This window comes from Gallus gallus, chromosome 2 (assembly GCF_016699485.2).
Source record: "Gallus gallus isolate bGalGal1 chromosome 2, bGalGal1.mat.broiler.GRCg7b, whole genome shotgun sequence".
In the NCBI taxonomy this organism is placed as follows: domain Eukaryota; kingdom Metazoa; phylum Chordata; class Aves; order Galliformes; family Phasianidae; genus Gallus; species Gallus gallus.
In genome coordinates, this window is record NC_052533.1 from 147,886,492 (window position 1) to 147,900,210 (window position 13,719).

Consider the following 13,719-nt stretch of genomic DNA (forward strand, 5'->3'; position numbering starts at 1 on the left):
CAAAAGGGTCCCGAGACCTCCTCTTGCAACCATGTCACCAACAAGTGCATTGGTGGCTTGAAGACAGCCTTCACCTCATAATAAATGATCTACACATACCCAAAGATTGGGGCACACTGAGGCTCTTCTCATACAGCATCACAGAGCTCGCTAGACCAGCACCAGGCGTTAGAGGACAGCATCCTGCTCTCACAAACAGCCCTCCTCTGCCGGCTTGGACAGCTGCAAGGAGGGCCCCAGGCAGGCACGGCACAAAACAGGCAGCCTCCTTGCTCCCACCTACAACATTCCAACATCAAGGGGCATCCAGCCAGCCATGTAGCACACCCAGAGGAAGAGACAAGAGCGAAAGGCTGTCTAATGAGCTGCAATGAGCTCAGGGAGGGAACAAATGCAGTGGAATTAGAGAATACCCAAGGATGTTGGGAGGGACCCACAGCGATAACTGAGTCCAACTCATGCCTCCACACTGCACTCCTACAAAATTAAAAGGTAGATCTGAAAGCATTGTCCAAATGCTTCTTGAACTCCGGCAGCCTCAGTGCGTGTGCACTGCCCTGGGAAGCTTGTTCTGTGCTCACTACCCACTGGTGCAGAAAATTTCCCTGACCCCCCCTTTACCCTACACTCACACAGCTCCATGCCATTCCCACAGGAGCTGTTTCTGTCACCAGACAGCAGAGCTGCCCTTCCTCTCCCCTGTGAGGAGACGTAGGCGGGCATGAGGGATGCCCTCAGTCTCTGCTTGGCAGAACAATCCAATTCAGCTCCCTCATAGCTTCCGTCTTCTTTGTATCCCTCCTCAGGACTCTAGACAATACTACTATGTCCTTCTTGCATCGTTGATGTCAAAAGTAAAAACAAGACTTGAGGTGAAGCTGGAGCAGCACAGAGAAGAGTGGGACAATCCCTTCCCTATTCTGCTAGCAGCGCTGGGCCCAATGTACACCAGGGAATGGGCCAGGGCACGTTGCTGACTCAGATTCAACCTGACATCAACCAGAAAGTCCAGATCTCTTTTTGAGGAGCTGATTTTCGGTCTCTTCTCTCCAGATCCGCTTCTGTCCAGGGGATTCTGCAATCAGGTGCAGAATCCAGCATATCCTCTCGTTCACCTTCATGCCGTTGCTGATGGCCCAGCCCTCTGGTCTCTCAAGAGCTCTCTCCATGGCCTCCCTAATCCTGAGAGACTCAACTGCTCCTCCGTATTTAACGTCTACAGACTTCTTAATTTGTACGCATTTGAGTCCTGCATTCAGATCATTTATCAAAACATGGAAGAGAACAGTCCCAAAATCCCGCTCAGAGAAATCCAACACCTGACCGGCCACCAGCCCGATGTAACCACACCTAATGAAAGGCGCTGATATGGACATCCGAGGCACCCATTCACTCAACATATTATACCTCTGTCTATAAATGTGAAAGATCAAGGATATGTTGAAAAACACTATGAATAACTTTGCTGAAGATTATAGAAATTACGCCTATTAAGTTCCCTTGGTGAACAACATGGGTACTCGTCTCAGAAAAGGAAGTGCCCTCATGTCAAAACAAGAATACCTCGAATGCCCAGACCAGGCTTCCTCTAACAACAAAGACACAAACCGTATTGCACAAGTGCCAAGCAATGATCTCACTGACAACACTGCTCCTTTTGGAGTGCTTGGCCATTTCTTCCGCGTGTCCTGACACGAGGGCTCCAGATTGCTCCTTTTGCCTCCAGTACTCTCCCTTGGAATGCGCCACCAGTGCCAAATGGACACGTCCTCAAGAAAAGGATGCAAAAAGGCAGAGTTGCAGGAAGAACAACGCATACCGCATGACATGTAAAACTATGTGACACAAGAGTAGCTCGCAGCACTAAGAGAGGACTCTTAACATTCCCCTTTGGGGTAAGCATGAGGGACTCGCCTCCAACTACACCTGGTGCCCCCCATCACAAGGCTCTGGGCCCCGGCCTTTCAGCCAGCAGCTTTCAGTCCACCATGATCTCCACCTGTCTAACCCATACTGGCTCAGCTTCTGGATGAGTATGGCATGTCCAATCATACAATTCTAGAAATACGGACTGGTAAAGGTTGGAAGGAATCTTAACAATTATCCCTTCCGTGGGCTGATGGCCAACCACCGGGTCATGCACCAGGACCCAACCTTGAACTCCTCCAAAGATGAAGAACCCACAAGTTGACTGGGCAGCCTGTGCCAGGGCCTCACCGCTGCCTCAGTCAAGAATATCTTCCTTTCATCTAAACCAAATTTCCCCTCATTCCATTAAAATGTGCTGTTGCTGACATATCACGTAAAAAGTTGTTTTCCCCCCTGCCTGTAAGCACCCTTCAAGTCCTGTAAGGGCACAGAGAGGTCTCCCTGGTGCCTTCTCTCACACAGGATGAACAAACCCAACTCCAGCAGCCTTTCTGCACAGCAGATGTGCTCCAGCCCTTTCATCTTCTCTATGGCCCTCCTCTGGACCCATTCCACACAGCTCCCTCAGCAATCCTGGTGACACCCAGCAGGCCTCACACACTTCGGCACATCCAGTTGAACAGCCCCTCTGTGTTCTTTGCTCAGTCTTCCTCAGACAAAGAAGTACTGCTTACCTCAGCAGCCACAAAGCACTCATCTCAGCTGAACGAGGGCACTCCTCAGCTATGCCTTTGACCACAGTGGCCTGGAGTGGCTCACGGCTGCATACCCATGTAGCATGTGTGCTGCTCATTTCTCTATGCAATCTCCAAATCCTTCTTGGAACTATCATAGCCTATGCAGAGAAATAATAGCCTCAGCCACTGACACTCAACTCAGCAATGATCCCATAAGCTCTGCTTCAGCCTTCCAGAACAACCCACTCTCCTCCAGCTCAGGCCTTGCTACCTCTCACCCAGGCCTGAGAGGACCGTGTCCTGCTCACACAGACAGCGCTCCTCAGCCTCAATGAGCTACAATCCCCATGGATGACCTAAGCTGAAACTACACAAAAGATGCAGTCACTCCATTCCCAAACAACACCTTCACAGCGCAAAGGGAACCAAGATGTCAATGCAGCACACCCAATGGGGAAGGGAAGAGTGAAGTACACGGAAAGGGAATTGGGATGAAGGCAGTCAGTGAGAAAATGTGATGCAAGTGACAGGGTCTCATGTCGAACACACCTGGGAAGCCCAGACAGCCTTCCAAGGATGGCAGGAAATGGGGTCCCCACCACACAGTTCAGTCACAACCCATACATCATAAGTGCGATGCCACGATCTTACTCCTTGAACAACACCCCTCCCATACTTTAAATGCATGTTCCAACCACCCTCACGAGACACATCTTCCGAACAAATCCACACAAGCGGTCACTCTCACTTAAAAACTGCCGACAGAGTCAAAGCATCAAATACACCACAGGAGGAAATGAAATCGGAGGGCTGTGAGAAGGCAAACACACCCCACCTCATGACTAACTAAGCTTTGGCATGCAGCAGAAGCTCTCTGCACAGTGCTGCCATGCGCAGATGCTCTCTCCAAGCCCTCGGGCACTCACACAGCAGCATAAAAGCCAGTCCTGTGCCTCACTCCCTCACACCCTTCTCCCGACGCCTTCTCCTCTGCACTCCTCCAGGTGAGCCTGAACACCACTGCCCTTCTTTACGCAGCCCACCTGGCCCAGCACTCCACACCCCTTCTGCCCCCAGCCTCAGTAACCTTCCTGCTCCCCCACTGCCACACTCCGCATAGCTCCACATCACGCCTCCCTGCAGCACTACTCTGGGTGTAGTAGGAAGTTCACAGCACCACTCCTCACACCCCCAACACCCTCTGCTCACCCAACACCTTCTCTTCCAGAGACCCTCCACCCCACAGCCATGTCCTGCTCCAACCTCTGCCGCCCCTGCGGACCCACCCCGCTGGCTAACAGCTGCAACGAGCCCTGTGTCAGGCAGTGCCAGGACTCCCAGGTCGTCATCCAGCCTCCCGCCGTGGTGGTCACCCTGCCGGGACCCATCCTCAGCTCCTTCCCCCAGAACACCGCCGTCGGATCCTCCTCATCAGCTGCCGTGGGCAGCGAACTCAGCGCCCAGGGAGTGGCCATCTCCTCCGGCGGCTTCGGCTTCGGAGGCCTGGGCTGCTTCAACGGCTGGAGAGCCCGCTACCCCTGCTAAGGGCCTGCGCCCACACCCTCACAGCAACCTCCTGCACCCTGCAAGGCGCCTCATGCACTGAGGAGGCACCTCTGTGTCACTGATGGCACATGGGCTCACCAGCCATGGCTCCTCTTTTCAAGCAAGCAGACCATGCGCCTTGGAAACATGAGCACTGCAAATTTCTTCTTTCTTTGCAACTTAAATTCTGCCCTTTCCACTTGGTTACCCCCAAGTGGATCCTTCCTTTTAGTGTGTTTCTCTCAATAAAGTTCTCATGCATGCCAGCCTCAGAGTCCTCCTCTTATTTCCATGGCCCAATGCTCTTTTCCCTTCACCCACTACAAAGACATGGCTCTAGAAACCATCATGCCAGGTAAAAAAGAACCAAAACACCTCCTCTCGCAACCATGTCACCAACAAGAGCATTGTGCACTAGCAGAGGCTCTTCTTCTACTGAGGGTCCTACTTCTACTTAGGGTGGGTCCAAGGGGGCCCCATGACCTCCCCTGTCAAGGATGATACCAACAAGAACAGTCGGGGCATCCACTGGGCTTCCAGCACATCACACAACATCTATGCTTGACTAAACAAAGTCCTGGGCATACCAAGGCCCTTCTGCCCATGCCCTCTGAAACAGCCTCTCCATGGCAGCACATCTGAGCAGGATTCTCAGATGTCAACAACAACAACAACAAAAACCCACACTCACAGAATCATTTACCTGTTAAAGAACTTGCAGCGACCACGCAGTACTACTCCCCTGCTCAAGCACACTCACCTACAGCTGTCAGACAACAAACACGTCCAGTCAGATTTTCAGTACCTCAAAGGATACGGACTGCACAAACTATTCCGCTAAGTAACCTGCTCCACTGCTCGTCCCCCTCACAATGGAAAAAGCTCCCTTTCGCTTCCAAGCAAGGTTCAAATCAGTGCTGTCCACTGTCCTTTGTCCTGGTAGTGGACAGTAACACAAAGGTGATGGCTCCCATTTCATCCTACCCGAACATCCGGGATTAGTACACAAGGATAAGAACTACCGAGAGCATCCTGGGGTCCTGGCTCAACACTGCCTGCACTCTCAGCTTCTCCACATGCTAAGGAGGCTCCAGGCCCATCAGAACTGGCACAGCCTTGCAGCGGAATCACACCACTGTATTCCTGTCTGCCTTCACAGGGGAAAACCAAACAGAAACACCAACTCCAAGCGGCATCTTATCAGTGCTGAACAGAAAGAAAAGAGTACATCCTCCAGAGTGATAGCGACGCTCTTCCCAATGGCCTTCTGGAGAACGGGGACCTCTTTTGCCACGAGGCTCCATTGCTGCCTCACCATCACTTTGCTCACCAACAGCAACACCAGGTCCTCCTCAGCAAAGCTGGCTGCCACCCTCTCATTTCTATTGTTCTGCACTACTGCTTCCCATTTGCTGGACTTTGCCCCTTCTGCTACTTCAGGATGTCTTTCTCTGACACATAGCCCAGCCTCCACATCCCTCACCAAGGTGGACTCTTCACCCGAGGCATCAGCTGCTCCTTCCCATCTTCGAGCATTTGCAAACTCACTGGGATCAATACCATCACCCAGGTTTTTAATCCTGATGTTGAACAGCGTTGGCCTCAGTACCAAGTCTTGTCACAGCAGGAATGTGTGCAAATCAGAACATTCCACTGGACCGTTGCATTCAGCCACTTTCAAGACCACCTCAGCATCCACTTTGACGGCTTCTCTGGGATCACGTCATGGCAGGAAGCCTCAATGCCTTTACCAAAGGCAAGACAGACAACTGCCCCAGCTCCTCCTCATCCGCCAAGCGGATCACTTCAATGCAGAAGAAACTGAGGAGGCTTTGTACAACCACTGATTTCGGGGAGGAGTTGCTTCACCTCCTCCACGGTGTCTAACCTCAGGTCGACCAGCCTGCAGTTTCTCACAGCTTCCGACTTCATTTCTTGAATACAGGGCTGGGATGAGTCTCCAACATTCTTCACAAAGCACCTCCATCATGAACTTTCGGGGTCAGCAGAAAAGGGCCTTACAAAGACATCAGACGTGCCCCTCAGCAGTTGTGGGAGAAACTCATCAGGTCCTGTAGAATTCCTCACACCCACTTGCACAGCCTACTCATCTTACCCAGCAACCACCACCTGCGGGACAGCCTGCATCAAGTCACCTTGGCTGAGCGGAGGCGTGACTTCTCTTCAGTCCATCCTATGGTATTCCGACGTCACCACAGGAACCTGTGTGTTGCAACCCCAGGAAGCACCCACACCTTCAGCACCATTGTGAAACGTCCAAATCCTTTTCCAAGCACCAAACACTGAGCACAAAAATCACAGGGCTCCTTGAACCTCAACTAAATTAAAAACAATTAAACACTATGGCTCAACACACTTCCCATTTCTTAACGTACCTCTCACCCTCTGCCTCTCTTCGGTCTCAGCGCCTTTCCCATATCACACCGGGCAGTCCAAAAATGGCACTGTGTCAGACGAAAGCCCAGGCTTTCATTTTGAGGACCCCAGATAAGGGAGGCATACAGAGAGGACACTGGGACCTTGCTGGGAGCACGGCAGTACTCCCAGCACCAACAGTCCTGGCAGCTCTGACACAGCCCCACACGGACAGCATTCGGCTCTGGCAAACAGCCCTCCTCTGCCTGCACGGAATGCCCACCCCAGGCACACAGCAGGCAGCCTCCTTTCTCCAGGTGCACCTCTGCAGGCACCAGGGGCAGCAGCCACCCATGCTGCACTGCCAGGGAAAGAGAGAATCTGCAGACTGGTTAGTGAGGTGGGCTGAAAGCAAGGAAGGAGGGAATGCAATTCCAGTGGCACCAAGCGCAACAGGCACAGAAGCCTGGAGCAGCCTTCCGAGGATGCCATGGTGTACCCACCTCACAACACAGCCACAAACCACCACGCAAAAGTGCCACGTGATGACCACACTCCTGATAGCCACCACTCACACTTTCAGCATGCTCAGATACCATTCCCACAGGAACACTGCCGACAGGGTCAAAGGAACACAACCGCAGGAGAAGGAAATGAAAAGGAAGCATTGTGGGAAGACAAAAACACCTCATGTCATCACTGGTCAAGCATTGGCACGCATGAGCAGCTCACTCCACACAATACTGCCATGCGCAGAGGCTCTCTCCAAGCCCTCGGGCACTCACACAGAAGCATAAAAGCCGGCCCTGTGCCTCGCTCCCTCACACCCTTCTCCTCCCAAAAGGAGAAATTTGCTTTGCCCTTTCTGAAACCTGATGACAAATCTCTCGGAGCAGCACTCCAGCCTCTATACTGACAATACTGACATGACTGTCTCCTGCAGGAGCTCTTCCTCCCCACTTGCTGTCATCTGCAAACTTCCTTTGGGTCGCTCTGTTCCATCACCTCACTCTGCAACACGCATGTCAAGCAAGACTGACTCCACTACTAACCTCAGGGCTACCACGCTAGGGATGCCATGCCACTCATCACAGTCCTCTGGACCCAAACATTCAGCCCCTTTTCGGCCCATCTCACTGTCCTATTACGCAAACTGCACTTTGTCCCTTTCTCTATGAGCGTGTCACGGAAGGAAGTGTCGCGGTGTCATGGAGTTACCTGCAAACCATGACACACAGCCCTTGCACATAGCACAGACATGTGGCTAAAAGAGGTGATTTTCCCACCCTGCTCAGGACTGGTATGACCACACCGTGAATACCGGGTGCAGTTCTGGGCTCCACAATCTCACACGGACGTTACAGTCCTTGGAAGCACGCAGAGGAGCGCAGTACAGCTGGTATCAGGGCTGGCAAGCACATACTGTGAGCAGAGGCTGAGGAGATTGGGTTGTCCCACCTGGACAAAAGGAGACTGAGAGGTGACCCCATGGCTCTCAGCTCCTCCTGAGAAAGGAGGTTCCGAGCTCTGCTCCTGGGTCACTGATGGCAGAACGTGAGGGGATGGCACACAGCTGTGCCACGGGAGGAGCACACGGGATAGAGATAATACTTCTTTAATAGGAGGGTGGTCAGACACTGCAAGACACTTTCTAGAGCTGTGGACAATGCCCCCACAGCTGTCAGTGTCCACGATGCGCTGCGACGATGCCCCCATTCTCTGCTTTACCTTTTGCTTTCCCTGAAGCCATCAGCAGTCAGACCCCGTCACATCCGCAGCTCCACTCACAGCCCCGGCTGCCGCCACCACCCCTCCTCTGCCAATGAACGCCCAGCCTTCAGGGAGCAGCCAATCGGCAGGCAGCTCACAGTCGGCACCGGCCAATCAGGGCAAGGCTCACAGGCACTGCTGCTGTGGAAGGCCCCGGAAGCTTCCAGAAGAGGCTCGGGAGGATCTGGAGATACTGAGGAGTATCTCTGCCTCTGTGAATGCACACTGACTGTTCCCCATCACATACTTCTCCTTCGTGTGCTTGGCAGTACATTCTGGGATTATTTCCTTTGCCACCGTCACAACGACTGACGTCAGGCCGAGCAGCCCATTCTTCCCCACGCATTGCTCCTTCATCTCGCTGAATGCAGGAGTGGGATGATTCCCTTCCAGTCCACAAGATCCTCTCCCAGTCACGGTGCCGTCTGAAGCAAAACTGAAAGCCGCCTTGCGAAGACATCGGCCAGGGCTCTCAGCATTTGTGGGCCCTTCAGGCTGAACAGCCTCTCCCTCTTCCTCAGCAGCAAGCACGAGGCTTCTGTGGAACAGCCTACAAAACACACACCTTGACAACCAGGGGCAGGCCTTGCCATTCACCCCTTCTTGGGCTTTGCTGCAGGCATTCATCCAGCTGCCGGCTGAAACGTCCAGATCCTCTTTCTGACCATCGTACGCTGTCCAGAAAATCCGCCTCGCTCTCTTCACACTCAACCGAAGTGAGAGCCCCCAAAGCCACGGGTCAGCAGCCTTTCCTCCTCGCATCCTGGGGAGACGCTCACCCCAAACTCTCACAAATCTCGTGGCCTCTCAGAAACGTCAACAGACAGTTCAAACGTGTCTCATCAAGGAGTACATTAACTCACAGACCCGGCTGCAAACACAATGGCCGGAGCAAAGAGGAGCGCTGCTGAGGAACAAAGGGGACTCCCTGGGATCATGGCAGGACTCTGCACGCATGATGACGGTTGCACCAAGATGATCTTTGAGGACTCTTCCCACCCAAGCCCATCTACCATTCATGCTATGACGCCCAATGCCACTACAACTGCCAACTCTCAACTACGCCTGCAAGGACAACAGCCTCACCTTCAAAACAGCCCTCCACAGCCTCTCAGGACTGCCGCCCATCAGGTAATTACAGGCAGCCTCCCTTCTCACACACACAGTCTCTGAAGGCATGAGGACAGCATGAGGAAACCAACGAGGAACACACAGTAAGAGAGGTAAAGACTGAACGTAGCGCCCCTTTTCCCAGTGGGGAAGCGAACCACAGGCAGGAATGCTGAGCAATGCTCTCACCAACAACACTGCATCTCAGCTGCACGTGGGCCAAATCATCTGCCCGCCCTGACATGCACATTCCAGAACAGCTCTTGGCCTCCAATACTCTCACTTGAAACTGCTGACAGGGCCAAAAGGCCATGTGTCCCACGGAGAAAATTGAAAGGAAGCACAGTGGGAAGGCAAACGCACTCCACCTCACGACAGGCCAGGCTCTGGAACGCAACAGCAGCTCACTGCACAGTGCTGCCATGCGCAGAGGCTCTCTTCAAGCCCTTGGGCTCACAAGGAGCAGCATGTCATGGGAGGAAGCCTCAATGCCTTTACCAAAGGCAAGGCGATCAACTGCCGTGGCTCCCCATCATCCACCAGGCAGATCACTCCAGCGTAGAAGAAACTGAGGTGGCTTTGTAAATCCACTGCTTTCTGGGAAGATTTCCTTCACCTCCTGCACAGTGACGAACCTCATGTCAACCAGCCTGCAGTTTCTCACAGCTTCCTTCTTCATCTTGTGGACACAGGAATGGGATGAGACACTTCCATTCCTCAGGAAGCATTCCCATGCATCATGACCTTACAGGGTCAATTCAAAGGGCCTTACAAAGACACGAGAAAAATGCCTCAGCATTTCTAGGGACAGCTCGTCAGGTCCTGTAGACTTATGCACATCCAGTTGCACACCATCCTCATCGTACCCATCAAAAAGCACCACGCACCTGTGGGACAGCCCGTATCAAGTCACCATGGCTGAGCAGAGACATGCTTTGTCTTTGATCCATCCTACGTTATTCAGACATCACCACAGGGACCTAAATGCTGCAGCCCCAGGAAGCGGGCATGTCTACAGCACCTTTCTGAAATGTCCAAATCCTTTGGTGAGCCCCACACACTGAGCACAAATTCAGCTGTCCTCCATGACACTCATCCCAATTAATAACCCCAACAATACTGCTCAGCAGCCTTCTCATTTCTTAATGTACCGCTCACGTTCTGCCTCTCTACAGCCTCAGTGCCTTTCCCACATCCAGCTGGGCAGCAAAAAGGGAACTCCAGATGGCACTGTGTCAAAACATAGCCCAGGCTTTCATCGCGATGCTATCAGATAAGGGTGGCATATGGAGATCACAAGGGGAGCTTTCTGGGAACACAGTGGAATTCCCGACACCAACACTCTTGCCAGCTCTGACTGACTCCGAAGGGACAGCATCTTGCTCAGGCAAACAGTCCTACTCTGCCTAAATGGACAGCCCACCCCAGGCACACAGCAGGCGGCCTCCTTTCTCCAGGTGCACCTCTGCACGCACCAGGGGCAGCAGCCACCCATGCAACACTCCCAGGGAAAGGGAGAATCTGCAGGCTGATTAGTGAGGTGGGATGAAAGCAGGGAAGGAGGGAATGCAGTTCTAGTGGATCAAGTACAACAGGCACAGCTGAGAACCCTGCAGCAGCTGACAAAGGACGCCACGTGATGGTGTACCCACCTCACAGCACAGCCACAAACCACCACGCAAAAGTGCCACGCGGTGACCTCACTCCTGATAGCCACCACTCACACTTTCAGCATGCGGAGACTCAAATACCATTCCCACTGGAACACTGCCGACAGGGTCAAAGGAACACAACCACAAGAGAAGGAAATTATAAGGAAGCCTCGTTGCAAGACAAAAACACATCACCACATGACTGGTCAAGCATTGGCACGCAACACCTGCTCGCTGCACAATGCTGCCATGCGCAGATGCTCTCTCTGAGCCCTCAGGCTCTCGCACAGCAGCATAAAAGCCGGCCCTGTGCCTCGCATCCTCACACCCTTCTCCTGACACCTTCTCCTCTGCGCTCCTCCAGGTAAGCCTACACCCGGCTCCCTTTCTCCCCCTGCTGCACCTGGCCCAGCTCTCCACACCCCGATGCCCCCCAGACTAAGCAGCCCTACCATCTCCCCACCTCCATGCTCCCCACAGCCCCACACCATGCCAGCCCTCTCCATACGTCACCTCAGAACAGAACCTCACAGCCCCAACACCCTCCGCTCACCCAACACCTTCTCTTCCAGAGACCCTCCACCCCACAGCCATGTCCTGCTCCGACCTCTGCCGCCCCTGCGGACCCACCCCGCTGGCTAACAGCTGCAACGAGCCCTGTGTCAGGCAGTGCCAGGACTCCCAGGTCGTCATCCAGCCTCCCGCCGTGGTGGTCACCCTGCCGGGACCCATCCTCAGCTCCTTCCCCCAGAACACCGCCGTCGGATCCTCCTCATCAGCTGCCGTGGGCAGCGAACTCAGCGCCCAGGGAGTGGCCATCTCCTCCGGCGGCTTCGGCTTCGGAGGCCTGGGCTGCTTCAACGGCTGGAGAGCCCGCTACCCCTGCTAAGGGCCTGCGCCCACACCCTCACAGCAACCACCACCACCCTGCAAGGCGCCTCATGCACTGAGCTCTCATCTCTGTGTCACTGATGGCACATGGGCTCACCAGCCATGGCTCCTCTTCTCACAGAACAAAACTCGCAAGCAGGGAGCAGCGTCACACCACGCTGTCTGCAAACATCAGCACTGCAGATTTCTCCTTTCTTTGCACCTTAAGTTGTGCCCTTTATACCTCGCCATCTCCAAGCGGATCCTTCCTTTTCTCAAATTTTCCTCAATAAAGATCTCATGCATGCCAGCCTCAGAGTCCTCCTCTTACTTTCTTGGCCCAATGCCCTTTCCACTTCACCCGCTACAAAGACATGGCTCTAGAAATAAGCATCTCGGGTCCAAAGGGCCCCAGGACCTCCTCTCAGTACCTTGGCACCAACAAGAGCTCTGGTGGCTAGCAGACGGCCTTCATCTCATCACATATTATCCACACTTGTACCAAGAAAGTCAAATAGCACAATTGCACTGCTCAAGCCCAGTCAGGAAGAGCAGGATGTCCACAATCGGATCCAGTCATAGAATCATAGAATCACAGAATCACCAAGGTTGGAAAAGACCCACAGGATCACCCAGTCCAACCATCCACACATCACCAATAGTTCTCATTAAGCCATGGCTCTCAACACAAACGTTCCTTGAACACCTCCAGGTTCGGTGACTCCACCACCTCTCTGGGCAGCCCATTCCAGTGCCTGACTATCCTTTCAGAGAAGTAGTATTTCCTAACGTCCAGCCTGAACCTTCCCTGGTGCAGCTTGAAGCCATTCCCTCTAGTCCTATCACTGTCACACGAGAGAAGAGGCTGACCCCCAGCTCACTACAACCTCCCTTCAGGTAGTTATAGAGAGCAATAAGGTCTCCCCTGAGCTTCCACTTCTCCAGACTGAACAATCCCAGCTCCTTCAGCCGCTCCTCATAAGGCCTGTGCTCCAGACCCCTCACCAGCTTTGTTGCCCTTCTCTGAACACCCTCCAGAGCCTCGATGTCTTTCTTGCAGTGAGGGGTCCAAAACTGGACACAGCACTCAAGGTGCGGCCTCACCAGGATGGAGTACGGAAAGATGATCACTTCCCTGCTCCCGCTGGCAACACTAATTCTGATACACGCTAGGATGCCTTCTTTTTTATATGGACAGATAGCTGGCTCGTGTTCAGTTGGGCATCAACCAATACCCCCAGGTCTGTTTCCGCTATACTCTCTTCCAGCAACTCTGCCCCTGGCCTGTAGCATTGTCTGGGGGTGTTGTGGCCAAAGTGCGGGACCCGGCACTTGCTCTTGTTGAACCTCATCCCATTGGCCTCAGCCCAGCTATCTTGGACTGCTGAGGGCAAAGCTGAACACAGTAGTTGAGGTGAGGCCACAGCAGCACAGAGCACAGTGGGACGACCCTACCCTCTCCCACAGGCGGTTCTCATCTTGATGCACCCCAGGGTACGCTCAGTCATTCTGGCTGTCAGGGCACACGGCTGACATAGATTCAACTTGACATCAACCAGAACCTCCTGATCTCTTCCCGTGGGGCTGCGCCTAAGTCTCTCATCCCCACATCCCCACATATCTCTCAGGTATCCCCATTCCAGGCGCAGAATCAAGCTCTTGCTCTCGCTCAACTTCATGCCATTGGTGATGGCTCAGCCCTCTGGGCTCTCAAGAGCTCTCCGAACGCCTCCCTACTACTGAGTCAACTGCTCCTCCCCAGTCAGTGTCATACACAAACTTCTTGCTTT

The 13,719-nt window shown here is 53.5% G+C and overlaps 1 protein-coding gene across 9 annotated transcripts in view; it reads left to right on the forward strand.

Moving 5' to 3' along the window:
• Positions 1-13,719, forward strand: part of LOC121106490 (feather keratin 1-like) — a 37,447-nt gene that overhangs the window by 11,404 nt on the left and 12,324 nt on the right. For 3 of the 9 annotated variants that reach the window (XM_046927103.1, XM_046927120.1, XM_046927124.1), the window contains exon 2: positions 3,835-4,417. In XM_046927103.1, the coding sequence (XP_046783059.1) occupies positions 3,835-4,151 (317 nt within the window). In that variant the 3' untranslated portion in view covers positions 4,152-4,417. Of the gene's footprint in view, positions 1-3,480; positions 3,611-3,834; positions 4,418-11,281; positions 11,424-11,631; positions 12,240-13,719 lie in introns of those variants that run through there. The other 6 variants (XM_046927113.1, XM_040696117.2, XM_015283204.4 and 3 more) reach the window with 5 other exon arrangements.